The 25454-nt window shown below is 55.4% G+C and overlaps 1 protein-coding gene across 1 annotated transcript in view; it reads right to left on the reverse strand.

Annotated features, from left to right (window-relative positions):
* The window catches only part of NMD3 (NMD3 ribosome export adaptor), a 96539-nt gene that overhangs the window by 48181 nt on the left and 22904 nt on the right, over window positions 1–25454 (reverse strand). The window contains exon 4 of the mRNA XM_086944342.1: window positions 3704–3800. Within this exon, the coding sequence (XP_086800468.1) occupies window positions 3704–3800 (97 nt within the window). The remainder of the gene's footprint in view (window positions 1–3703; window positions 3801–25454) is intronic.

The following is a 25454-nucleotide window of genomic DNA, read 5'->3' on the forward strand; positions in this document are numbered from 1 at the left end:
AACCATATACAGAGACAGATGTATGTAACCACAAAAATAGTAGCTAAGTGGGGATATTTCACCCAAGATGATTTATTTTTGTTAACAAAATCAATAAAAAGGTGTGGGCCAAATTAAATGTGTATGCAAATTTGACAAAGTTTGCACTTTGTGAAGTTGTACAGTTGGTGAAAAACGTAGCTTGAGACATCATGTAAAATAATTTTTGCAAGAGAGTTTTCCCTCCAAAGGTTTGAGATAAATCTCTTACTTTTTAAATTGTAAACACCACATCTTGGGATGTTAAAGATTTCACATGGAATTATTTCAAACAAAAAGCAATTGATTACAGGAAATGTGTCTAACAGCCCAATATATTTATAGAGGGGCAGCATTCACAAACATACATTCAGTGTCCTCGAAGAGACCCTCCCACCACTCAAAACCTCAGTTCGGAGCATTGCCTCAATTCCTGCAGCCTTCAAAGAAGTACAACTCACATACTTGAGTGCTTAATATTCCCCAGAATGGAAACACTGTGCAGTTTCAAGCAATGCCACCACAAGTGCATCCAGTGCAGAAAAGTTATCAGTCACACATGTGTAGACTCCAGCGAGAGTCTTACATTGATAAGGAGATGACGGAGAAAATTGTAATTTACCAGCATTTGGAGTAACTAGAGGTACTTAATTATACAAATAAACTGATAGGGGTAGAGGGGGCAGCATTAATATCTAATTTGTAACTGTGGTTCTTCAAACCTATACAGGAGGCACTAGTGGTCACATGGCTTGAAACTGCGCAGCGTTTTCATTCTGGATAAAATCAAGCACTCAAGTATCAGAGTTGTAGTTCTTAAATGGCTGCAAGAATGGAGGCAATGCTCCGAACAGAGGTGTTGAGACGTGGGAGAGTCTCTTCGAGGACACTGAATATGTGTTGGTGAATGCTGCCCCGCCCATAAATATATTGTTCTGTTAGACATATTTCCTACTGATGAAAAAGGACGAACAACAGCATTTGGAAAATACGGTTTATATGAGCTTGTCAATGTTATGAACTGGATGGGGGACTATCCCTTTCTAAACACACACATTTCAATTCAGTCTTCATAAGGAGATGTTCAAGTGCTTGAGCTCCAAAAAGGTTACTGCCCAACAAAAGATGATCTATAAACTTCTCTCGCGCTTCAGGGTGCAGACCTGAAGATAAAGGTGCAAGAAGCTCAGTGGAGTTCTGCACTGGTAGCAAGATCTGAGAAATGTCTGTCCAATATGGATTCTTTGTTGCACCATCCGGGGCTGGAAGCGAAGTGGGTTCTGACACCACAAGCCCTTCTGAATGGGCCATTCGTAAGCTGGACCTCAGTGACAGGCTATCAGCAAGGGAGCTGCAGGCCAAACTGGCAGCAATAGCGCTGGAGGAGAAGAAACTTGGACTAGAAGAAAAGACTTGGGCCTAGGAGAAGGCGGTCCGCTTTTGAAGAAGATGGTGGCTGCACTGATTAAAATACCTTTTGATTTTATCCCTACTGTCCAAAGAATTTCATGAAATCCCTTGCCCAAAATATCTTCGCATTCTGCGGTTCACAGGGCCACCGCAGGATCCTTCGTGAGCTCGAATACCCTGCAACATACAGCCCTAACTGTGTCATACCGCAGGTCCCAAGTAAAAGGCATACTGGTCGGGGTGGAGGGAGGGAAGGGATGTTGGGAAGAGGGAGGGGGGGTTTGGTTCTTTTTGTTTTGGTCGGTTGACCCCTTTACACGGCACCTCAGTTACAGCACTGGCTATGCATGTCTATGTTGGCATATTGTTTTCACTTCCTTGATGACGTTTAGAGAAGACGTGCCTGTCTGTCTCGCTCGCTATATATGCCTGCTTCTTGATTGCTGTATTGAAATGCCCTCTTTCGCTTTTGAAACCAATAAAACAGATTTGAAATTAAAAAAATATATATATATATACCTTTTGAGTTCATGCAATATCTATTTTGGTTGCATGAATTTTACACTCACAGGGCTATGGTCTGGCACATATTTAGTAAAGTCGCAGGAAACTGAACACTGGTTTATTTCTTTTCAGGCAAATTTCAATGGCTTGTTGGTTAATAGCTCTACACTTCCGGAAAGGATAAACGTCCTGTTTGACAGACTAGTCCTACTATACTAGACCAAATAAGATCTCCTCTGTCAGCAAAGAACAATCTATAGGTTAATGTAGGACATTGGTTTTAGGCACAAGGCACTGGAAGTAAACTGGCCTGAAATGACCCAGTTTGCTCCTTTCATTTAGATGTGTGTGACAAATTCAAGGACAGACTGGCCAAGGTAGCATGACCTGCCACGCAGAACAAAAACGGATGGATATTAATCTGCAGAGTACAGAACGGAGAACAGAGGAGGAGGGTCTCATCTACCCTTTCCTACTCTCCTACATCAGGGACTCTAGAACAAGGAATTACAGGAGGACCCAATTCTGTCAATACATGGTTCTCTGCTCCTTAAACATTTGTAAAGACATGTTTTCGAGTCTTACTCTCTGTGCACGGAAACAAAAAAAGGAAGTTAGACAGCTCACTTCTGATTAGCATTATCATCTGTTAGTTATTCTTATAGAAAATACCTGGTCTTCAGACCAAACAATAAAGGCACTAGATAAAACTGACTACAGGGCTAACAGGTTTCTCAATGGAAAAATCATCAAATAAGTAAAATAATATATATGTATATATATATATATATATATATATAGTTATTAGATTAAAAAAAAGGTTTCCTCACCTCCCTCCTCCACCCCCAGAAGTGATCCCAAAAATCACTTTGTTACCTTTCGGACTGTGGTGAGAGACAGTATTGTGCAGACATCCTTATATGCTACAGTACAGGCCAACCATTTTCTCATTAAGTACGTGACTGACATTGATCTCCAGTAATCTGCCTTAATAACATGGTGTAGTAATGGACAATGTTTTCTCGTTTATCCATATGAGAGATATCAGTCACCAGATTTTTGTCCTTTGACTTGGCTTAGACATTCTGAAAACCACGGCTAAAAAAAGAGCATTCGTCATGTTTTCATCTTCCCCCACTCGCCTTTTGACCTGTCAATGTTTAAAAGCCTTTGACAGTTGCCAATGTGCAATGACAGTTGCAGATCGACCTTCTGGCCAGAGACATGCTTCAGGCTGTGGGTGAAGGTTGTACCTAATAAATATACTTTTAATCAAGAAAAAAATAACTTTGGGGTGGTACTTTAACACCAACCACAGGCCCCATGCTAAATATAGATCAGATCTTCATCTCCAGCACCAGACTTTATCCTTACCAGTTATATATGCATACTACTACCACTCCGTTTCGCACATAATATAAATAAATAAACTGTCCCAGCGGCACAATGGGAAGTCCGCATCCAAAAGGAGCCTGCTTCAAGGCACACCCAAGGCTGGTACGTAACTGTTTACCTTTAGAGAAAGAAAAAAATCTAGGAACTCTGGCCCCTCCTACTCTATGGCAGAGGGTGCACAAAATGTGAAACTACAACAAAATCATGCTGGAAAACATTTCTGTCAACTGCATCCAAAATTGAGGTCTGTGCGACTTTGAAACATTAATAACCTTCCCTTCTTTGCATATTTCTATTAATCCAGCAAAGCTGCTGCTCTTGTGTTGTATGGCAAAAGATCCAAAGAGATGAAACATTCCCTGAGACAAATACAAACCTTTGACAAGGATGATTTCAATTTTTTCAGACACAATGTCAGAAGTTCCCTGGATTCTAAAGCACACTGTACCCATGTTCCTGGTGGCTGCAAATACCTGTATGAAAGAAAAGAAAAGACTAAGTATACTTACACCATCACAGAACAACCTCTACAAAAGAACATTCATATGTGCGCTGGCATTCCAAAAATACATCTGTATAACAAACACACTTTGCATACTCGACACGCCTGCACACTAGTGGCATTTGCGCACTATCAAAGGGCACATTAAAATAACAAAGAAATGTCAGGCGTCAGTAGACCAGTTGCTGACATCTACACCTCTGCAAACCAAATATGCAATTTGAGCTTCAGTTCTTTAACACTGTTCAAGAAATTATAACAATGACTGTTCCATATTCCAGCAAAAGGAAAGGTTTTAGGTTCAAAATTGCATATATATCTTAAAAGGTTGATTGGTCTGATACAAATCATTGCACTAACAGGAAATAAGTGGGGGTATTTCAAGAGAACAATATTTTCCCAAGAAATGTTTTTTACTTTAAAAAGTGGACATTTAGTGCAATTTTCAGTTCAGATATGTTAACTTATGGGTGGAAAACAAGAATTTGGTTTTGCAGGCAAGTATACAACTTACAGTCTTGGTTTTCAGGATGGAGAATCAGAACAAGGCAAAGTTTAGCTAAGTAGCAAATCTGCATCTCCAGCGGCACAAGAGCGGCTAGTTGCAGGGTCCACTATTATGCCACCCTCCTGTGGGAGGAGGCATAGCCCCAACCTGGATTGGATAAGTCCCACCATCTCCAAGATGGTGTGCACTGAAATTAATTTCGCCTCCAGTACCCAAGGGGTTCTCACTTAGGTTTTCCCGTCAATTCCTCCACCGAAAGTGGGAGTTCAAACCGGAGGCTGCCATCTGCTGCTAGCAACAGAGGCTGGAATCGCATTACAAAGGCAGCAAGGACTCTCAAGCTTACCTCTTGAGCACTATGCTCATCCTAGGGGAGGAGGTGTGACACATCTGCCTAGGATGTACTCAGTTTTTGGCCGCAAAGAGCTGGAGCGCTCAGCCTACGGGGTCCAGAAACATGTCTGGTGGTGAAAGGTTGCATAAAGCCAGTCAGAGGCCACACCAGGGTTGGTTGGTTTTCAGGGGGCACCTCTGCGGTGCCCTCCGAGCACCTGTTTTAATAAATCCAACAAAGCATCAGTGTGAGTTTATTAAGAAGAGTTGTTTGATACCAAACACTCCTGGGTTCAGTGAAGCCATCATGGCACTAGGGAACTCTAGGTGACGAGTTTCCAGTCCATGTACTCTATGGCTTCCGTGGCACTTACAATATTAAAATATAGACTTAAATATTGTAGGGGAATGTCTGCTCCTGCATATAAGCCCCCACTTGATATATGGTGCACCCTGCCTTAGGGCTTGTAAGGCCTGGTAGAGGGGTGACTTACTTATACCGTATGCTGTGCTGCTTTGACATGGCACACAGGAAGTGTGCCATGTAGACTTTGCCGTTTTTGTCTGCACCAAGGCATGCAGGCTGCAGTGGTAAGGGGTCCCTAGGGGGCCCTCTTCACTCCCAATGCCCTATGTACCAGGGTACCATTTACTAGGGACTTACAGGAGGGTCTGAAGTTGTGCCAATTGTGGGACAGTTTTGGGGACAGAACACTGGTACTGGGAACCAGGTTAGCAGGGACCCAGTACTCCACAGTCAAAGTTGCATCAAATCAAATGCCAGGCAAAAAGGGGGAGTGCACTGCAACAGAAACCCACTTTCCCACAAGAGCATTCCAAGTGCAGAAGATACGACTCGTCAGGTACTAAACAATCCAAAAGAAAGGGAGAGGAAGGCTCACTGTAGTAACTTAGTTAACTTACAACTAAGGAACAGGTCGCAGTGTCATCTACAGCTAAAGAGAAGGAAATTCTAGAAATATGGCGACCTTTTCTTGACGCACATGAATAGGGGTCAAAGCACGGAAATGATATTATTGAATTACTGCTTGGCAGTAGGGCCATAAAGTAAGCAAGGGGTTATTATACATTTGAAAAAATAATGGACTACTTTCCCTGTTCTAATGCAATGTTAGTCTATTATAGTTTAAAATGATATGTGAAAATGCCATTGATATGGAATATATGCAATTCAATAATTGCGCCGACAATTATGAGGCCAAAAATGCTTTTGTATTTTGAGAGATGCTGACTATATGTGTGGTCACTCTGCTTGTTCAAATGTATCGTACGAGTTGTAAAAAAAGGTTTCATTATTGTGAGTATAAAGAAGTAATGTTCAAGTACTCAAAGTCAAAAACAAGAATACATTATTTCTGAGCTAATTTTCTATTGCAGAATTCATTTTTGATTCAAACAAAACAACTAAGAAGTAAAATGAAAGATTCTATCAATTTAGTTTTAGCAACAGGGAAAAAGGCATGTGAATAGTGTGAAGTAGTGTGGCTCACTGGTTAGAGGCGGCAGACCCGAGAGCAGAGGACGGCCCGGGACCAGGGTTCGATTCCCGGCGCGGCAGGTTTCTGGACCAGGGTCAGCGGACTTGATAATTCTCTCGCCTCGGTGCCCACTCTGATCAGCGTTCACACTCGGCAACTCTGGGCATTAGCTTGCCTCATCTTCACTAACGGCCCCACCAGATCGCCGGGGATGCCTGGTCTCACCCTGGAGATACCCATTAAGGGACCATCTCTCAGGAAAGCCAGGAAGGGTTTCGCAGCGGTCGAAGCGCCTTGGGACCCTACGGGTAAGTAGTGCGCTATATAAATGCCTATACAATAGGACACTGACAAATAAGTATTCCGTAAAAATGACATTTAGCAGAAGCTACCTTGTACAACATCTTATGCCCAGTACATTTTCTGCAATGAGACACATTCTCAAAGTCAAAAGGAAATGAGAGCGAACATTTATACAGACATAATGGGTAAGACTAAAACGTCCGAAATACAAATTCTGAAAAGTAATAGTGAAAAAAATGTAATACTGAGTAAAATGTTTTTAAAGGGAAAACTTACATTTGAACTAAATCCGTGATAGAACGCAGAGTAGGAATTATTTATCTATAGATTTTTGGAGAAAAAAAAAAAGAAGGTCTTTAGAGTGTGGATACTTGGGATTTCATTTTTGTTTTCTCTCGAGAATATTGTTCTACCCGTTTTAGAACTTTTCTGTTCTTTGTATGCCTGTAAAAGTTCAAGGCATCTGGATCTCCTGACGGGTTGTAATAGAGGGCAATGGGTGTGCTTTCAGATACCCAAAGGTGAAAATCATTTGAGTTTGATCAAAACACTTTTGCCATTTATTTTGCAGTATTTTTTTAGTCCGATTTTAACTAAAATATTTGTGTGTCAGTGGACGGGTTGAAATGACTAGAAATTGCATATTTTATTAGGCAAGTAGGATGGAGCGTGATCAGTGCCATTATTCAGTGTCATAATCATACCGCTTGCATCTAACTATAGGCCTCAAAACTACAGTAAATCCATATTTTAGCTCTCTTGAACTACATAGAGAGTCAAACTTAATAGACATTCAAACTAAACAAGCATTGGAAATGCAATAGGGCTCGCATTCGGAAAGTTTGAGCTATTGGTCTTATAAATGAATTTTTTTTAATTTATGTGTAATTTTTTAAAATAGCTAAATTAATAGCTTTGTCATTTACAATGCCGATAGTTATAACTTTCGCAAACACCTATAGCATTTGTAATGCAACATGTTTTGTATTTACGTGACTTAGATGTATTGATATTACAAATAACAATGGCTTTTAATTTTTTTAAATAATTAATACTTAAATAATGTATTTAATTTGTAATGGGAATAGCTTAAACTTTTGTAAATAACTTTTGTGAAGATTATGTTCAGTGTTTTTTATTGTGACGAAAATCCAAGAACAGAAGTGAAATATTAACATCTTTTTGTGATTTGTAATGAAGCGTGAAAGCTTGAAAACAGCTTGAAACATTGAAAGAACATATTTGAACCAGTGATGCTGTGGTTGCGCTGAGTGATGCTGTGGTTGCGCTGAGTGATGCTGTGGTTGCGCTGAGTGATGCTGTGGTTGCGCTGAGTGATGCAGTGGTTGCGCTGAGTGATGCAGTGGTGGTGCTGAGTGATGCAGTGGTGGTGCTGAGTGATGCAGTGGTGGTGCTGAGTGATGCAGTGGTTGCGCTGAGTGATGCTGTGGTTGCACTGAGTGGTGTGTGCATCGGTAGAGCTTAGTGGGTGCATTGGTGGAGCTGTGTGGTGGGTGCATCTGTGGAGCTGTGTGGTGGGTGCATCTGTGGAGCTGTGTGGTGGGTGCATCGGTGGAGCTGTGTGGTGGGTGCATCGGTGGAGCTGTGTGGTGGGTGCCCCGGTGGAGCTGTGTGGTGGGTGCCCCGGTGGAGCTGTGTGGTGGGTGCCCCGGTGGAGCTGTGTGGTGGGTGCCTCGGTGGAGCTGTGTGGTGGGTGCCTCGGTGGAGCTGTGTGGTGGGTGCCTCGGTGGAGCTGTGTGGTGGGTGCCTCGGTGGAGCTGTGTGGTGGGTGCCTCGGTGGAGCTGTGTGGTGGGTGCCTCGGTGGAGCTGTGTGGTGGGTGCCATGGTGGAGCTGTATGGTGGGTGCCTCGGTGGAGCTGTTTGGTGGGTGCATCGGTGGATCTGTGTGGTGGGTGCATCGGTGGAGCTGTGTGGTGGGTGCATCGGTGGAGCTGTGTGGTGGGTGCCTCGGTGGAGCTGTGTGGTGGGTGCCTCGGTGGAGCTGTGTGGTGGGTGCCTCGGTGGAGCTGTGTGGTGGGTGCCTCGGTGGAGCTGTGTGGTGGGTGCCTCAGTGGAGCTGTGTGGTGGGTGCCTCGGTGGAGCTGTGTGGTGGGTGCCTCGGTGGAGCTGTGTGGTGGGTGCCTCGGTGGAGCTGTGTGGTGGGTGCCTCGGTGGAGCTGTGTGGTGGGTGCCTCGGTGGAGCTGTGTGGTGGGTCATTCGGTGGAGCTGTGTAGTGGGTGCATCGGTGGAGCTGTGTGGTGGGTCATTCGGTGGAGCTGTGTGGTGGGTGCCTCGGTGGAGCTGTGTGGTAGGTGCCTCGGTGGAGCTGTGTGGTGGGTGCCTCGGTGGAGCTGTGTGGTGGGTGCCTCGGTGGAGCTGTGTGGTGGGTGCATCGGTGGAGCTGTGTGGTGGGTGCATCGGTGGAGCTGTGTGGTGGGTGCATCGGTGGAGCTGTGTGGTGGGTGCATCGGTGGAGCTGTGTGGTGGGTGCATCGGTGGAGCTGTGTGGTGGGTGCATCGGTGGAGCTGTGTAGGTGGAGCTGTGTAGTGGGTGCATCGGTGGAGCTGTGTGGTGGGTGCCTCGGTGGAGCGGTGTGGTGGGTGCCTCGGTGGAGCGGTGTGGTGGGTGCATCGGTGGAGCTGTGTGGTGGGTGCATCGGTGGAGCTGTGTAGGTGGAGCTGTGTGGTGGGTGCATCTGTTGAGCTGTGTGGTGGGTGCCTCGGTGGAGCTGTGTAGGTGGAGCTGTGTAGTGGGTGCATCGGTGGAGCTGTGTGGTGGGTGCCTCGGTGGAGCGGTGTGGTGGGTGCATCGGTGGAGCTGTGTGGTGGGTGCATCGGTGGAGCTGTGTAGGTGGAGCTGTGTGGTGGGTGCATCTGTTGAGCTGTGTGGTGGGTGCCTCGGTGGAGCTGTGTGGTGGGTGCATAGGTGGAGCTGTGTGGTGGGTGCATCGGTGGAGCTGTGTGGTGGGTGCATCGGTGGAGCTGTGTGGTGGGTGCATCAGTGGAGCTGTGTGGTGGGTGCATCAGTGGAGCTGTGTGGTGGGTGCATCAGTGGAGCTGTGTGGTGGGTGCATCAGTGGAGCTGTGTGGTGGGTGCATCGGTGGAGCTGTGTGGTGGGTGCATCGGTGGATCTGTGTGGTGGGTGCATCGGTGGAGCTGTGTGGTGGGTGCATCGGTGGAGCTGTGTGGTGGGTGCCTCGGTGGAGCTGTGTGGTGGGTGCCTCGGTGGAGCTGTGTGGTGGGTGCCTCGGTGGAGCTGTGTGGTGGGTGCCTCGGTGGAGCTGTGTGGTGGGTGCCTCAGTGGAGCTGTGTGGTGGGTGCCTCGGTGGAGCTGTGTGGTGGGTGCCTCGGTGGAGCTGTGTGGTGGGTGCCTCGGTGGAGCTGTGTGGTGGGTGCCTCGGTGGAGCTGTGTGGTGGGTGCCTCGGTGGAGCTGTGTGGTGGGTGCCTCGGTGGAGCTGTGTGGTGGGTGCCTCGGTGGAGCTGTGTGGTGGGTGCCTCGGTGGAGCTGTATGGTGGGTGCCTCGGTGGAGCTGTATGGTGGGTGCATCGGTGGAGCTGTGTAGTGGGTGCATCGGTGGAGCTGTGTGGTGGGTCATTCGGTGGAGCTGTGTGGTGGGTGCCTCGGTGGAGCTGTGTGGTAGGTGCCTCGGTGGAGCTGTGTGGTGGGTGCCTCGGTGGAGCTGTGTGGTGGGTGCCTCGGTGGAGCTGTGTGGTGGGTGCATCGGTGGAGCTGTGTGGTGGGTGCATCGGTGGAGCTGTGTGGTGGGTGCATCGGTGGAGCTGTGTGGTGGGTGCATCGGTGGAGCTGTGTGGTGGGTGCATCGGTGGAGCTGTGTGGTGGGTGCATCGGTGGAGCTGTGTAGGTGGAGCTGTGTAGTGGGTGCATCGGTGGAGCTGTGTGGTGGGTGCCTCGGTGGAGCGGTGTGGTGGGTGCATCGGTGGAGCTGTGTGGTGGGTGCCATGGTGGAGCTGTATGGTGGGTGCCTCGGTGGAGCTGTGTGGTGGGTGCATCGGTGGATCTGTGTGGTGGGTGCATCGGTGGAGCTGTGTGGTGGGTGCATCGGTGGAGCTGTGTGGTGGGTGCCTCGGTGGAGCTGTGTGGTGGGTGCCTCGGTGGAGCTGTGTGGTGGGTGCCTCGGTGGAGCTGTGTGGTGGGTGCCTCAGTGGAGCTGTGTGGTGGGTGCCTCGGTGGAGCTGTGTGGTGGGTGCCTCGGTGGAGCTGTGTGGTGGGTGCCTCGGTGGAGCTGTGTGGTGGGTGCCTCGGTGGAGCTGTGTGGTGGGTGCCTCGGTGGAGCTGTGTGGTGGGTCATTCGGTGGAGCTGTGTAGTGGGTGCATCGGTGGAGCTGTGTGGTGGGTCATTCGGTGGAGCTGTGTGGTGGGTGCCTCGGTGGAGCTGTGTGGTAGGTGCCTCGGTGGAGCTGTGTGGTGGGTGCCTCGGTGGAGCTGTGTGGTGGGTGCCTCGGTGGAGCTGTGTGGTGGGTGCATCGGTGGAGCTGTGTGGTGGGTGCATCGGTGGAGCTGTGTGGTGGGTGCATCGGTGGAGCTGTGTGGTGGGTGCATCGGTGGAGCTGTGTGGTGGGTGCATCGGTGGAGCTGTGTGGTGGGTGCATCGGTGGAGCTGTGTAGGTGGAGCTGTGTAGTGGGTGCATCGGTGGAGCTGTGTGGTGGGTGCCTCGGTGGAGCGGTGTGGTGGGTGCATCGGTGGAGCTGTGTGGTGGGTGCATCGGTGGAGCTGTGTAGGTGGAGCTGTGTGGTGGGTGCATCTGTTGAGCTGTGTGGTGGGTGCCTCGGTGGAGCTGTGTGGTGGGTGCATAGGTGGAGCTGTGTGGTGGGTGCATAGGTGGAGCTGTGTGGTGGGTGCATAGGTGGAGCTGTGTGGTGGGTGCATCAGTGGAGCTGTGTGGTGGGTGCATCAGTGGAGCTGTGTGGTGGGTGCATCAGTGGAGCTGTGTGGTGGGTGCATCAGTGGAGCTGTGTGGTGGGTGCATCGGTGGAGCTGTGTGGTGGGTGCATCGGTGGAGCTGTGTGGTGGGTGCATCGGTGGATCTGTGTGGTGGGTGCATCGGTGGAGCTGTGTGGTGGGTGCATCGGTGGAGCTGTGTGGTGGGTGCCTCGGTGGAGCTGTGTGGTGGGTGCCTCGGTGGAGCTGTGTGGTGGGTGCCTCGGTGGAGCTGTGTGGTGGGTGCCTCAGTGGAGCTGTGTGGTGGGTGCCTCGGTGGAGCTGTGTGGTGGGTGCCTCGGTGGAGCTGTGTGGTGGGTGCCTCGGTGGAGCTGTGTGGTGGGTGCCTCGGTGGAGCTGTGTGGTGGGTGCCTCGGTGGAGCTGTGTGGTGGGTGCCTCGGTGGAGCTGTGTGGTGGGTGCCTCGGTGGAGCTGTATGGTGGGTGCATCGGTGGAGCTGTGTAGTGGGTGCATCGGTGGAGCTGTGTAGTGGGTGCATCGGTGGAGCTGTGTGGTGGGTCATTCGGTGGAGCTGTGTGGTGGGTGCCTCGGTGGAGCTGTGTGGTAGGTGCCTCGGTGGAGCTGTGTGGTGGGTGCCTCGGTGGAGCTGTGTGGTGGGTGCCTCGGTGGAGCTGTGTGGTGGGTGCATCGGTGGAGCTGTGTGGTGGGTGCATCGGTGGAGCTGTGTGGTGGGTGCATCGGTGGAGCTGTGTGGTGGGTGCATCGGTGGAGCTGTGTGGTGGGTGCATCGGTGGAGCTGTGTGGTGGGTGCATCGGTGGAGCTGTGTAGGTGGAGCTGTGTAGTGGGTGCATCGGTGGAGCTGTGTGGTGGGTGCCTCGGTGGAGCGGTGTGGTGGGTGCATCGGTGGAGCTGTGTGGTGGGTGCATCGGTGGAGCTGTGTAGGTGGAGCTGTGTAGGTGGAGCTCTGTGGTGGGTGCATCTGTTGAGCTGTGTGGTGGGTGCCTCGGTGGAGCTGTGTGGTGGGTGCATCGGTGGAGCTGTGTGGTGGGTGCATCAGTGGAGCTGTGTGGTGGGTGCATCAGTGGAGCTGTGTGGTGGGTGCATCAGTGGAGCTGTGTGGTGGGTGCATCAGTGGAGCTGTGTGGTGGGTGCATCAGTGGAGCTGTGTGGTGGGTGCATCAGTGGAGCTGTGTGGTGGGTGCATCAGTGGAGCTGTGTGGTGGGTGCATCAGTGGAGCTGTGTGGTGGGTGCATCAGTGGAGCTGTGTGGTGGGTGCATCGGTGGAGCTGTGTCGGTGGAGCTGTGTGGTGGGTGCATCGGTGGAGCTGTGTGGTGTGTGCATCGGTGGAGCTGGGTGGTGGGTGCCTCGGTGGAGCTGTATGGTGGGTGCATCGGTGGAGCTGTGTCGGTGGAGCTGTGTGGTGGGTGCATCGGTGGAGCTGTGTGGTGGGTGCATCGGTGGAGCTGTGTGGTGGGTGCATCGGTGGTGCTGGGTGCATCAGTGGTGGTGGGTGCCTCGGTGGAGCTGTGTGGTGGGTGCATAGGTGGAGCTGTGTGGTGGGTGCATCTGTGGAGCTGTGTGGTGGGTGCATCGGTGGAGCTGTGTCGGTGGAGCTGTGTGGTGGGTGCCTCGGTGGAGCTGTGTGGTGGGTGCCTCGGTGGAGCTGTGTGGTGGGTGCCTCGGTAGAGCTGTGTGGTGGGTGCCTCGGTAGAGCTGTGTGGTGGGTGCCTCGGTAGAGCTGTGTGGTGGGTGCCTCGGTAGAGCTGTGTGGTGGGTGCCTCGGTAGAGCGGTGTGGTGGGGGCATCGGTGGAGCGGTGTGGTGGGGGCATCGGTGGAGCGGTGTGGTGGGGGCATCGGTGGAGCTGTGTCGGTGGAGCTGTGTGGTGGTTGCATCATTGGAGCTGGGTGGTGGGTGCTTTGGTGGAGCTGTGTCGGTGGAGCTGTGTGGTGGGTGCATCGGTGGAGCTGGGTGGTGGGTGCATCAGTGGAGCTGTGTGGTGGGTGCCTCGGTGGAGCTGTGTGGTGGGTGCCTCGGTAGAGCTGTGTGGTGGGTGCCTCGGTAGAGCTGTGTGGTGGGTGCCTCGGTAGAGCTGTGTGGTGGGTGCCTCGGTAGAGCGGTGTGGTGGGGGCATCGGTGGAGCGGTGTGGTGGGGGCATCGGTGGAGCGGTGTGGTGGGGGCATCGGTGGAGCTGTGTCGGTGGAGCTGTGTGGTGGTTGCATCATTGGAGCTGGGTGGTGGGTGCTTTGGTGGAGCTGTGTCGGTGGAGCTGTGTGGTGGGTGCATCGGTGGAGCTGGGTGGTGGGTGCATCAGTGGAGCTGTGTGGTGGGTGCATCGGTGGAGCTGGGTGGTGGGTGCATCTGTGGAGCTGTGTGGTGGGTGCATCTGTGGAGCTGTGTGGTGGGTGCATCGGTGCAGCTGTGTGGTGGGTGCATCGGTGGAGCTGTGTGGTGGGTGCATCTGTGGAGCTGGGTGGTGGGTGCATCTGTGGAGCTGGGTGGTGGGTGCATCTGTGGAGCTGTGTGGTGGGTGCATCTGTGGAGCTGTGTGGTGGGTGCATCTGTGGAGCTGTGTGGTGGGTGCCTCGGTGGAGCTGTGTGGTGGGTGCCTCGGTGGAGCTGTGTGGTGGGTGCCTCGGTGGAGCTGTGTGGTGGGTGTGTCGGTGGAGCTGTGTGGTGGTTGCATCGGTGGAGCTGTGTGGTGGGTACATCGGTGGAGCTGTGTGGTGGGTGCATCGGTGGAGCTGTGTGGTGGGTGCATCGGTGGAGCTGTGTGCTGGGTGCATCGGTGGAGCTGTGTGCTGGGTGCATCGGTGGAGCTGGGTGCATCGGTGGAGCTGTGTGGTGGGTGCATCGGTGAAGCTGTGTAGGTGGAGCTGTGTGGTGGGTGCCTCGGTGGAGTTGTGTGGTGGGTGCATAGGTGGAGCTGTGTGGTGGGTGCATCTGTGGAGCTGTGTGGTGGGTGCATCGGTGGAGCTGTGTCGGTGGAGCTGTGTGGTGGGTGCATCGTTGGAGTTGTGTGGTGGGTCGTTCGGTGGAGCTGTGTGGTGGGTGCATCGGTGGAGCTGTGTGCTGGATGCATCGGTGGAGCTGTGTGCTGGATGCATCGGTGGAGCTGTGTGCTGGATGCATCGGTGGAGCTGTGTGCTGGATGCATCGGTGGAGCTGTGTGCTGGATGCATCGGTGGAGCTGTGTGCTGGATGCATCGGTGGAGCTGTGTGCTGGATGCATCAGTGGAGCTGTGTGCTGGGTGCATCGGTGGAGCTGTGTCGGTGGAGCTGTGTGGTGGGTGCATCGTTGGAGTTGTGTGGTGGGTCGTTCGGTGGAGCTGTGTGGTGGGTGCATCGGTGGAGCTGTGTGGTGGGTGCATCGGTGGAGCTGTGTGGTGGGTGCATCGGTGGAGCTGTGTGGTGGGTGCATCGGTGGAGCTGTGTGGTGGGTGCATCGGAGCTGTGTCGGTGGAGCTGTGTGGTGGGTGCATCGGTGGAGCTGTGTGGTGGGTCGTTCGGTGGAGCTGTGTGGTGGGTCGTTCGGTGGAGCTGTGTGGTGGGTGCATCGGTGGAGCTGTGTGGTGGGTGTGTCGGTGGAGCTGTGTGGTGGGTGCGTCGGTGGAGCTGTGTGGTGGGTGCATCGGTGGAGCTGTGTGGTGGGTGCATCGGTGGAGCTGTGTGGTGGGTGCATCGGTGGAGCTGTGTGGTGGGTGCATCGGTGGAGCTGTGTGGTGGGTGCCTCGGTGGAGCTGTGTGGTGGGTGCCTCGGTAGAGCTGTGTGGTGGGTGCCTCGGTAGAGCTGTGTGGTGGGTGCCTTGGTAGAGCTGTGTGGTGGGGGCATCGGTGGAGCGGTGTGGTGGGGGCATCGGTGGAGCGGTGTGGTGGGGGCATCGGTGGAGCTGTGTCGGTGGAGCTGTGTGGTGGTTGCATCATTGGAGCTGGGTGGTGGGTGCATTGGTGGAGCTGTGTCGGTGGAGCTGTGTGGTGGTTGCATCATTGGAGCTGGGTGGTGGGTGCATTGGTGGAGCTGTGTCGGTGGAGCTGTGTGGTGGGTGCATCGGTGGAGCTGTGTGGTGGGTGCATCTGTGGAGCTGTGTGGTGGGTGCATCTGTGGAGCTGTGTGGTGGGTGCATCGGTGGAGCTGTGTGGTGGGTGCATCGGTGGAGCTGTGTGGTGGGTGCATCGGTGGAGCTGGGTGGTGGGTGCATCAGTGGAGCTGTGTGGTGGGTGCATCGGTGGAGCTGGGTGGTGGGTGCATCTGTGGAGCTGTGTGGTGGGTGCATCTGTGGAGCTGTGTGGTGGGTGCATCGGTGCAGCTGTGTGGTGGGTGCATCGGTGGAGCTGTGTGGTGGGTGCATCTGTGGAGCTGGGTGGTGGGTGCATCTGTGGAGCTGTGTGGTGGGTGCATCTGTGGAGCTGTGTGGTGGGTGCATCTGTGGAGCTGTGTGGTGGGTGCCTCGGTGGAGCTGTGTGGTGGGTGCCTCGGTGGAGCTGTGTGGTGGGTGCCTCGGTGGAGCTGTGTGGTGGGTGTGTCGGTGGAGCTGTGTGGTGGTTGCATCGGTGGAGCTGTGTGGTGGGTACATCGGTGGAGCTGTGTGGTGGGTGCATCGGTGGAGCTGTGTGGTGGGTGCATCGGTGGAGCTGTGTGGTGGGTGCATCGGAGCTGTGTCGGTGGAGCTGTGTGGTGGGTGCATCGGTGGAGCTGTGTGGTGGGTCGTTCGGTGGAGCTGTGTGGTGGGTCGTTCGGTGGAGCTGTGTGGTGGGTGCATCGGTGGAGCTGTGTGGTGGGTGTGTCGGTGGAGCTGTGTGGTGGGTGCATCGGTGGAGCTGTGTGGTGGGTGCATCGGTGGAGCTGAGTGCTGGGTGCATCGGTGGAGCTGGGTGCATCGGTGGAGCTGTGTGGTGGGTGCATCGGTGAAGCTGTGTAGGTGGAGCTGTGTGGTGGGTGCCTCGGTGGAGTTGTGTGGTGGGTGCATAGGTGGAGCTGTGTGGTGGGTGCATCTGTGGAGCTGTGTGGTGGGTGCATCGGTGGAGCTGTGTCGGTGGAGCTGTGTGGTGGGTGCATCGTTGGAGTTGTGTGGTGGGTCGTTCGGTGGAGCTGTGTGGTGGGTGCATCGGTGGAGCTGTGTGCTGGATGCATCGGTGGAGCTGTGTGCTGGATGCATCGGTGGAGCTGTGTGCTGGATGCATCGGTGGAGCCGTGTGCTGGATGCATCGGTTGAGCTGTGTGCTGGGTGCATCGGTGGAGCTGTGTGCTGGGTGCATCGGTGGAGCTGTGTGGTGGGTGCATCGGTGGAGCTGTGTGGTGGGTGCATCGGTGGAGCTGTGTGGTGGGTGCATCGGTGGAGCTGTGTGGTGGGTGCATCGGAGCTGTGTCGGTGGAGCTGTGTGGTGGGTGCATCGGTGGAGCTGTGTGGTGGGTCGTTCGGTGGAGCTGTGTGGTGGGTCGTTCGGTGGAGCTGTGTGGTGGGTGCATCGGTGGAGCTGTGTGGTGGGTGCATCGGTGGAGCTGTATGCTGGGTGCATCGGTGGAGCTGGGTGGTTGGTGCCTCGGTGGAGCTGTGTGGTGGGTGCATCGGTGGAGCTGTGTCGGTGGAGCTGTGTGGTGGGTGCATCGGTGGAGCTGTGTGGTGGGTGCCTCGGTGGAGCTGTGTGGTGGGTGCCTCGGTGGAGCTGTGTGGTGGGTGCATCGCTGGAGCTGTGTGGTGGGTGCATCGCTGGAGCTGTGTGGTGGGTGCCTCGGTGGAGCTGTGTGGTGGGTGCCTCGGTGGAGCTGTGTGGTGGGTGCCTCGGTGGAGCTGGGTGGTGGGTGCATCAGTGGAGCTGTGTGGTGGGTGCAACGGTGGAGCTGTGTGGTGGGTGCAACGGTGGAGCTGTGTGGTGGGTGCAACGGTGGAGCTGTGTGGTGGGTGCATCGGTGGAGCTGTGTGCTAGGTGCATCGGTGGAGCTGGGTGCATCGGTGGAGCTGTGTGGTGGGTGCATCGGTGAAGCTGTGTAGGTGGAGCTGTGTGGTGGGTGCATCTGTTGAGCTGTGTGGTGGGTGCCTCGGTGGAGCTGTGTGGTGGGTGCCTCGGTGGAGCTGTGTGGTGGGTGCCTCGGTGGAGCTGTGTGGTGGGTGCATCGCTGGAGCTGTGTGGTGGGTGCATCGGTGGAGCTGTGTGGTGGGTGCCTCGGTGGAGCTATGTGGTGGGTGCCTCGGTGGAGCTGTGTGGTGGGTGCATCGCTGGAGCTGTGTGGTGGGTGCATCGGTGGAGCTGTGTGGTGGGTGCCTCGGTGGAGCTGTGTGGTGGGTGCCTCGGTGGAGCTGTGTGGTGGGTGCCTCGGTGGAGCTGTGTGGTGGGTGCCTCGGTGGAGCTGGGTGGTGGGTGCATCAGTGGAGCTGTGTGGTGGGTGCAACGGTGGAGCTGTGTGGTGGGTGCAACGGTGGAGCTGTGTGGTGGGTGCATCGGTTGAGCTGTGTGCTAGGTGCATCGGTGGAGCTGGGTGCATCGGTGGAGCAGTATGCTGGGTGCATCGGTGGAGCTGGGTGGTGGGTGCCTCGGTGGAGCTGTGTGGTGGGTGCATCGGTGGAGCTGTGTCGGTGGAGCTGTGTGGTGGGTGCATCGGTGGAGCTGTGTGGTGGGTGCCTCGGTGGAGCTGTGTGGTGGGTGCCTCGGTGGAGCTGTGTGGTGGGTGCATCGCTGGAGCTGTGTGGTGGGTGCATCGCTGGAGCTGTGTGGTGGGTGCCTCGGTGGAGCTGTGTGGTGGGTGCCTCGGTGGAGCTGTGTGGTGGGTGCCTCGGTGGAGCTGTGTGGTGGGTGCATCGCTGGAGCTGTGTGGTGGGTGCCTCGGTGGAGCTGTGTGGTGGGTGCCTCGGTGGAGCTGTGTGGTGGGTGCCTCGGTGGAGCTGTGTGGTGGGTGCCTCGGTGGAGCTGTGTGGTGGGTGCCTCGGTGGAGCTGGGTGGTGGGTGCCTCGGTGGAGCTGGGTGGTGGGTGCATCAGTGGAGCTGTGTGGTGGGTGCAACGGTGGAGCTGTGTGGTGGGTGCAACGGTGGAGCTGTGTGGTGGGTGCATCGGTGGAGCTGTGTGCTAGGTGCATCGGTGGAGCTGGGTGCATCGGTGGAGCTGTGTGGTGGGTGCATCGGTGAAGCTGTGTAGGTGGAGCTGTGTGATGGGTGCATCTGTTGAGCTGTGTGGTGGGTGCCTCGGTGGAGTTGTGTGGTGGGTGCATCTGTGGAGCTGTGTCGGTGGAGCTGTGTGGTGGGTGCATCGTTGGAGTTGTGTGGTGGGTGCCTCGGTGGAGTTGTGTGGTGGGTGCATCTGTGGAGCTGTGTCGGTGGAGCTGTGTGGTGGGTGCATCGTTGGAGTTGTGTGGTGGGTCGTTCGGTGGAGCTGTGTGGTGGGTGCATCGGTGGAGCTGTGTGGTGGGTGGATCGGTGGAGCTGTGTGCTGGATGCATCGGTGGAGCTGTGTGCTGGATGCATCGGTGGAGCTGTGTGCTGGATGCATCGGTGGAGCTGTGTGCTGGATGCATCGGTGGAGCTGTGTGCTGGATGCATCGGTGGAGCTGTGTGCTGGATGCATCGGTGGAACTGTGTGCTGGATGCATCGGTGGAGCTGTGTGCTGGATGCATCGGTGGAGCTGTGTGGTGGGTGCATCAGTGGAGCTGTGTGGTGGGTCGTTCGGTGGAGCTGTGTAGTGGGTGCATCGGTGGAGCTGGGTGGTGGGTGCCTCGGTGGAGCTGTGTGGTAGGTGCATCTGTGGAGCTGTGTGGTGGGTGCATCGGTGGAGCTGTGTCGGTGGAGCTGTGTGGTGGGTGCCTCGGTGGAGCTGTGTGGTGGGTGCCTCGGTGGAGCTGTGTGGTGGGTGCATCGGTGGAGCTGTGTGGTGGGTGCATCGGTGGAGCTGTGTGGTGGGTGCCTCGGTGGAGCGGTGTGGTGGGGGCATCGGTGGAGCGGTGTGGTGGGGGCATCGGTGGAGCGGTGTGGTGGGGGCATCGGTGGAGCGGTGTGATGGGGGCATCGGTGGAGCGGTGTGGTGGGGGCATCGGTGGAGCTGTGTCGGTGGAGCTGTGTGGTGGTTGCATCGGTGGAGCTGGGTGGAGGGTGCATTGGTGGAGCTGTGTCGGTGGAGCTGGGTGGTGGGTGCATCGGTGGAGCTGGGTGGTGGGTGCATCGGTGGAGCTGGGTGGTGGGTGCATCGGTGGAGCTGGGTGGTGGGTGCATCGGTGGAGCTGGGTGGTGGGTGCATCGGTGGAGCTGGGTGGTGGGTGCATCGGTGGAGCTGGGTGGTGGGTGCATCGGTGGAGCTGGGTGGTGGGTGCATCGGTGGAGCTGGGTGGTGGGTGCATCGGTGGAGCTGGGTGGTGGGTGCATCGGTGGAACTGGGTGGTGGGTGCATCGGTGGAACTGGGTGGTGGGTGCATCGGTGGAACTGGGTGGTGGGTGCATCTGTGGAGCTGGGTGGTGGGTGCATCGGTGGAGCGGTGTCGGTGGAGCTGGGTGGTGGTGCATCTGTGGAGCTGGGTGGTGGGTGCATCTGTGGAGCTGTGTGGTGGGTGCATCTGTGGAGCTGTGTGGTGGGTGCCTCGGTGGAGCTGTGTGGTGGGTGCCTCGGTGGAGCTGTGTGGTGGGTGCCTCGGTGGAGCTGTGTGGTGGGTGCCTCGGTGGAGCTGTGTGGTGGGTGCATCGGTGGAGCTGTGTGGTGGGTGCATCGGTGGAGCTGTGTGGTGGGTGCATCGGTGGAGCTGTGTGGTGGGTGCATCGGTGGAGCTGTGTGGTGGGTGCATCGGTGGAGCTGTGTGGTGGGTGCATCGGTGGAGCTGTGTGGTGGGTGCATCGGTGGAGCTGTGCGGTGGGTGCATCGGTGGAGCTGTGCGGTGGGTGCATCGGTGGAGCTGTGCGGTGGGTGCATCGGTGGAGCTGTGCGGTGGGTGCATCTGTGGAGCTGTGCGGTGGGTGCATCTGTGGAGCTGTGCGGTGGGTGCATCTGTGGAGCTGTGTGGTGGAGCTGTGTGGTGGGTGCATCGGTGGAGCTGTGTGGTGGGTGCATCGGTGGAGCTGGGTGGTGGGTGCATCTGTGGAGCTGTGTGGTGGGTGCATCTGTGGAGCTGTGTGGTGGGTGCATCTGTGGAGCTGTGTGGTGGGTGCATCTGTGGAGCTGTGTGGTGGGTGCCTCGGTGGAGCTGTGTGGTGGGTGCTTCGGTGGAGCTGTGTGGTGGGTGCGTCGGTGGAGCTGTGTGGTGGGTGTGTCGGTGGAGCTGTGTGGTGGTTGCATCGGTGGAGCTGTGTGGTGGGTGCATCGGTGGAGCTGTGTGGTGGGTGCATCGGTGGAGCTGTGTGCTGGGTGCATCGGTGGAGCTGTGTGCTGGGTGCATCGGTGGAGCTGGGTGCATCGGTGGAGCTGTGTGGTGGGTGCATCGGTGAAGCTGTGTAGTTGGAGCTATGTGGTGGGTGCCTCGGTGGAGTTGTGTGGTGGGTGCATAGGTGGAGCTGTGTGGTGGGTGCATCTGTGGAGCTGTGTGGTGGGTGCATCGGTGGAGCTGTGTCGGTGGAGCTGTGTGGTGGGTGCATCGTTGGAGTGTGTGGTGGGTCGTTCGGTGGAGCTGTGTGGTGGGTGCATCGGTGGAGCTGTGTGCTGGATGCATCGGTGGAGCTGTGTGCTGGATGCATCGGTGGAGCTGTGTGCTGGATGCATCGGTGGAGCTGTGTGCTGGGTGCATCGGTGGAGCTGTGTGGTGGGTGCATCGGTCGAGCTGTGTGGTGGGTGCATCAGAGCTGTGTCGGTGGAGCTGTGTGGTGGGTGCATCGGTGGAGCTGTGTGGTGGGTCGTTCGGTGGAGCTGTGTGGTGGGTCGTTCGGTGGAGCTGTGTGGTGGGTGCATCGGTGGAGCTGTGTGGTGGGTGCATCGGTGGAGCTGTATGCTGGGTGCATCGGTGGAGCTGGGTGGTGGGTGCCTCGGTGGAGCTGTGTGGTGGGTGCATCGGTGGAGCTGTGTCGGTGGAGCTGTGTGGTGGGTGCATCGGTGGACTTGTGTGGTGGGTGCCTCGGTGGAGCTGTGTGGTGGGTCCCTCGGTGGAGCTGTGTGGTGGGTGCATCGCTGGAGCTGTGTGGTGGGTGCATCGGTGGAGCTGTGTGGTGGGTGCCTCGGTGGAGCTGTGTGGTGGGTGCCTCGGTGGAGCTGTGTGGTGGGTGCCTCGGTGGAGCTGTGTGGTGGGTGCCTCGGTGGAGCTGTGTGGTGGGTGCCTCGCTGGAGCTGTGTGGTGGGTGCATCGGTGGAGCTGTGTGGTGGGTGCCTCGGTGGAGCTGTGTGGTGGTTGCATCAGTGGAGCTGGGTGGTGGGTGCATCGGTGGAGCTGTGTGGTGGGTGCAACGGTGGAGCTGTGTGGTGGGTGCATCGGTGGAGCTGTGTGCTAGGTGCATCGGTGGAGCTGGGTGCATCGGTGGAGCTGTGTGGTGGGTGCATCGGTGAAGCTGTGTAGGTGGAGCTGTGTGGTGGGTGCATCTGTTGAGCTGTGTGGTGGGTGCCTCGGTGGAGTTGTGTGGTGGGTGCATCTGTGGAGCTGTGTCGGTGGAGCTGTGTGGTGGGTGCATCGTTGGAGTTGTGTGGTGGGTCGTTCGGTGGAGCTGTGTGGTGGGTGCATCGGTGGAGCTGTGTGGTGGGTGCATCGGTGGAGCTGTGTGCTGGGTGCATCGGTGGAGCTGTGTGCTGGATGCATCGGTGGAGCTGTGTGCTGGATGCATCGGTGGAGCTGTGTGCTGGATGCATCGGTGGAGCTGTGTGCATCGGTGGAGCTGTGTGGTGGGTGCATCGGTGGAGCTGTGTCGGTGGAGCTGTGTGGTGGGTGCATCGGTGGAGCTGTGTGGTGGGTCGTTCGGTGGAGCTGTGTAGTGGGTGCATCGGTGGAGCTGTATGCTGGGTGCATCGGTGGAGCTGGGTGGTGGGTGCCTCGGTGGAGCTGTGTGGTAGGTGCATCTGTGGAGCTGTGTGGTGGGTGCATCGGTGGAGCTGTGTCGGTGGAGCTGTGTGGTGGGTGCCTTGGTGGAGCTGTGTGGTGGGTGCCTCAGTGGAGCTGTGTGGTGGGTGCATCGGTGGAGCTGTGTGGTGGGGGCATCGGTGGAGCTGTGTGGTGGGGGCATCGGTGGAGCTGTGTGGTGGGGGCATCGGTGGAGCTGTGTGGTGGGGGCATCGGTGGAGCGGTGTGGTGGGGGCATCGGTGGAGCGGTGTGGTGGGGGCATCGGTGGAGCTGTGTCGGTGGAGCTGTGTGGTGGTTGCATCAGTGGAGCTGGGTGGAGGGTGCATTGGTGGAGCTGTGTCGGTGGAGCTGTGTGGTGGGTGCATCGGTGGAGCTGGGTGGTGGGTGCATCGGTGGAGCTGGGTGGTGGGTGCATCGGTGGAGCTGGGTGGTGGGTGCATCGGTGGAGCTGGGTGGTGGGTGCATCGGTGGAGCTGGGTGGTGGGTGCATCGGTGGAGCTGGGTGGTGGGTGCATCGGTGGAGCTGGGTGGTGGGTGCATCGGTGGAACTGGGTGGTGGGTGCATCTGTGGAGCTGGGTGGTGGGTGCATCGGTGGAGCTGTGTCGGTGGAGCTGGGTGGTGGTGCATCTGTGGAGCTGGGTGGTGGGTGCATCTGTGGAGCTGTGTGGTGGGTGCATCTGTGGAGCTGTGTGGTGGGTGCCTCGGTGGAGCTGTGTGGTGGGTGCCTCGGTGGAGCTGTGTGGTGGGTGCCTCGGTGGAGCTGTGTGGTGGGTGCCTCGGTGGAGCTGTGTGGTGGGTGCATCGGTGGAGCTGTGTGGTGGGTGCATCGGTGGAGCTGTGTGGTGGGTGCATTGGTGGAGCTGTGTGGTGGGTGCATCGGTGGAGCTGTGCGGTGGGTGCATCGGTGGAGCTGTGCGGTGGGTGCATCGGTGGAGCTGTGCGGTGGGTGCATCTGTGGAGCTGTGCGGTGGGTGCATCTGTGGAGCTGTGCGGTGGGTGCATCTGTGGAGCTGTGTGGTGGGTGCCTCGGTGGAGCTGTGCGGTGGGTGCCTCGGTGAAGCTGTGCGGTGGGTGCCTCGGTGGAGCTGTGCGGTGGGTGCATCGGTGGAGCTGTGCGGTGGGTGCATCGGTGGAGCTGTGCGGTGGGTGCATCGGTGGAGCTGTGCGGTGGGTGCATCGGTGGAGCTGTGTGGTGGGTGCATCGGTGGAGCTGTGTGGTGGGTGCATCGCTACAGAGGGAAGGAATCTGTACTTGGAGGAAGTGGGGAGAAAATCGGTAGGGGATAGGTAGAGCTTGAGCCGGGGGAGAAATGCATCTACAAGCGGCTTGCCAATAGTGAGATTACAAAGCTTCACACACGAAGCAGAGCCGAGGAGTTTGACAGAAACAAAGGTTACTCCGGGAATGGGTACAAAGCAAAAAACTAAGTTTTTCATGAAACAAGAGAGTAAACTGGCAGTGTAACTACCCAGACTACCGGAGCAGTTTTGAGTTTCTTAGCACACCTCCGCCTGAGCCCGCATTCAAGGAAAGATCAAAATGTCAAACAAACATGGGCACTCTTCATATGCAGCCGCCTCTTCCTCAAGATGTCAGCGCTGCATTGCTAGGCACTGCTCGTCAGACAATGTCCACAGGAAAAAAAGAAAATATATCCTTAAATGCGCAATGAAAACAATTATGACTGGCAAGGTGATCTGCAAGAACTATACCTACAGAGGGAAGGAAACTGTACTTGGAGGAAGTGGGGAGAAAATCGGTATGGGATAGGTAGAGCTTGAGCCGGGAGAGAAATGCATCTGGGAGAGAAATGCATCTACAAGCAGCTTGCCAATAGTGAGATTACAAAGCTTCACACACGAAGCAGAGGAGTTTGACAGAAACAAAGGTCACTCCCGGAATGGGTAAAAAGAGAAGGGTTTAGTCCGGGAGATTGATGGGAGTGAGTAAGGGTGACGAGAATAGGGTGAGGGAAAGCTAGAAGACATTCAACCAGAAAAGGAAAAGCTGCCATGTTAAAATAAACGCAAGACAAGGCCTAGCGGCCGTATAAAGTTAAAGTACGGCCGGCCTGGGCAGTGAAAGGGGAGGAGGGAGGAGAAATGCAAGTCACGGCAGCAGCAGCCTTTGATGTTGCTGCCGGCCGTGCAGTGAATAATTAGGGGAGGAGAAATGCCGGCTGGGGGAAGCTGAGATGCCTGTGGGAAGGAGGCTTTGATGTGCTGGTGGCTTTGATGTGCACGCGCTTTTTGCCAATGCGCTTGCGCATTGAGCTTGTTCTTTCTCGGGCACAGCAACAAATCGCCGAGATGGTTAAGCTCTAGTTAAGCCACAATATAGCTCGCTAGCTATGCGCAAGCGCATCAGCAGGCGAGCCCTAAAAAGAGGGGTACGCTTGGCTCCGATTTTAGCCATAAAACACGTCAAGCCAATTTTGTAGGCAGTCAGGTGGCAAGTTGACTCAAATAAACCTTATCTGAAAATAAAAAAGTTTAACGCATGAAAGTGGAACTGCACACCTGTTTGAGGGGAAACTATCCAATTTTAAAGGATTGATCTGTTTAAAAACAGAGTCTTAGTTGTCCCCTTTAGTAAAGTACATGCCAATTGTCTTTCCATTTGATAAGAAAAATGTTGGCTTGCCTTACTTAGATTTTGGCTTAGAGAGTAATTAACGAAATTCCTCTTCGAGTTAGAAAATTATTGACATGCATTCATCTTGCTTAAGATTCCTGTTAGGAGTAGGTCAAAGAAATTTAAATTATTTAATAAGTTTATCATAGAACAGTAAACAGCCATTTTCTTTTAATGAGCACAGAACACCACGTTGCCTTTACTGCCAAGTACCTTTTATTTTTTATATTTTTGTGCATTTGGAAAAGTTAGAAGGAGGCCAGCAGCAACCAGACTGCATATTTTTATTTCTCTTCTGTCTGGCAGGAAATCTTTGCATTTCAGGAAAACTGATCGATGAAGTCAGCTAGCCGTACCAAGGTAACTTGCTGGAACTTCCAGGATTTATTTATTTGACATTTTTCCACAAATACAAATCTGCCAAGGAGGGGTTTTTGTTTTTTGAAAAGGAGAAAAAAATGGCCTTGCCTGGGGGAAGATTTCACCCAGA

The sequence above is a fragment of the Lissotriton vulgaris genome, chromosome 11, assembly GCF_964263255.1.
Source record: "Lissotriton vulgaris chromosome 11, aLisVul1.2, whole genome shotgun sequence".
In the NCBI taxonomy this organism is placed as follows: domain Eukaryota; kingdom Metazoa; phylum Chordata; class Amphibia; order Caudata; family Salamandridae; genus Lissotriton; species Lissotriton vulgaris.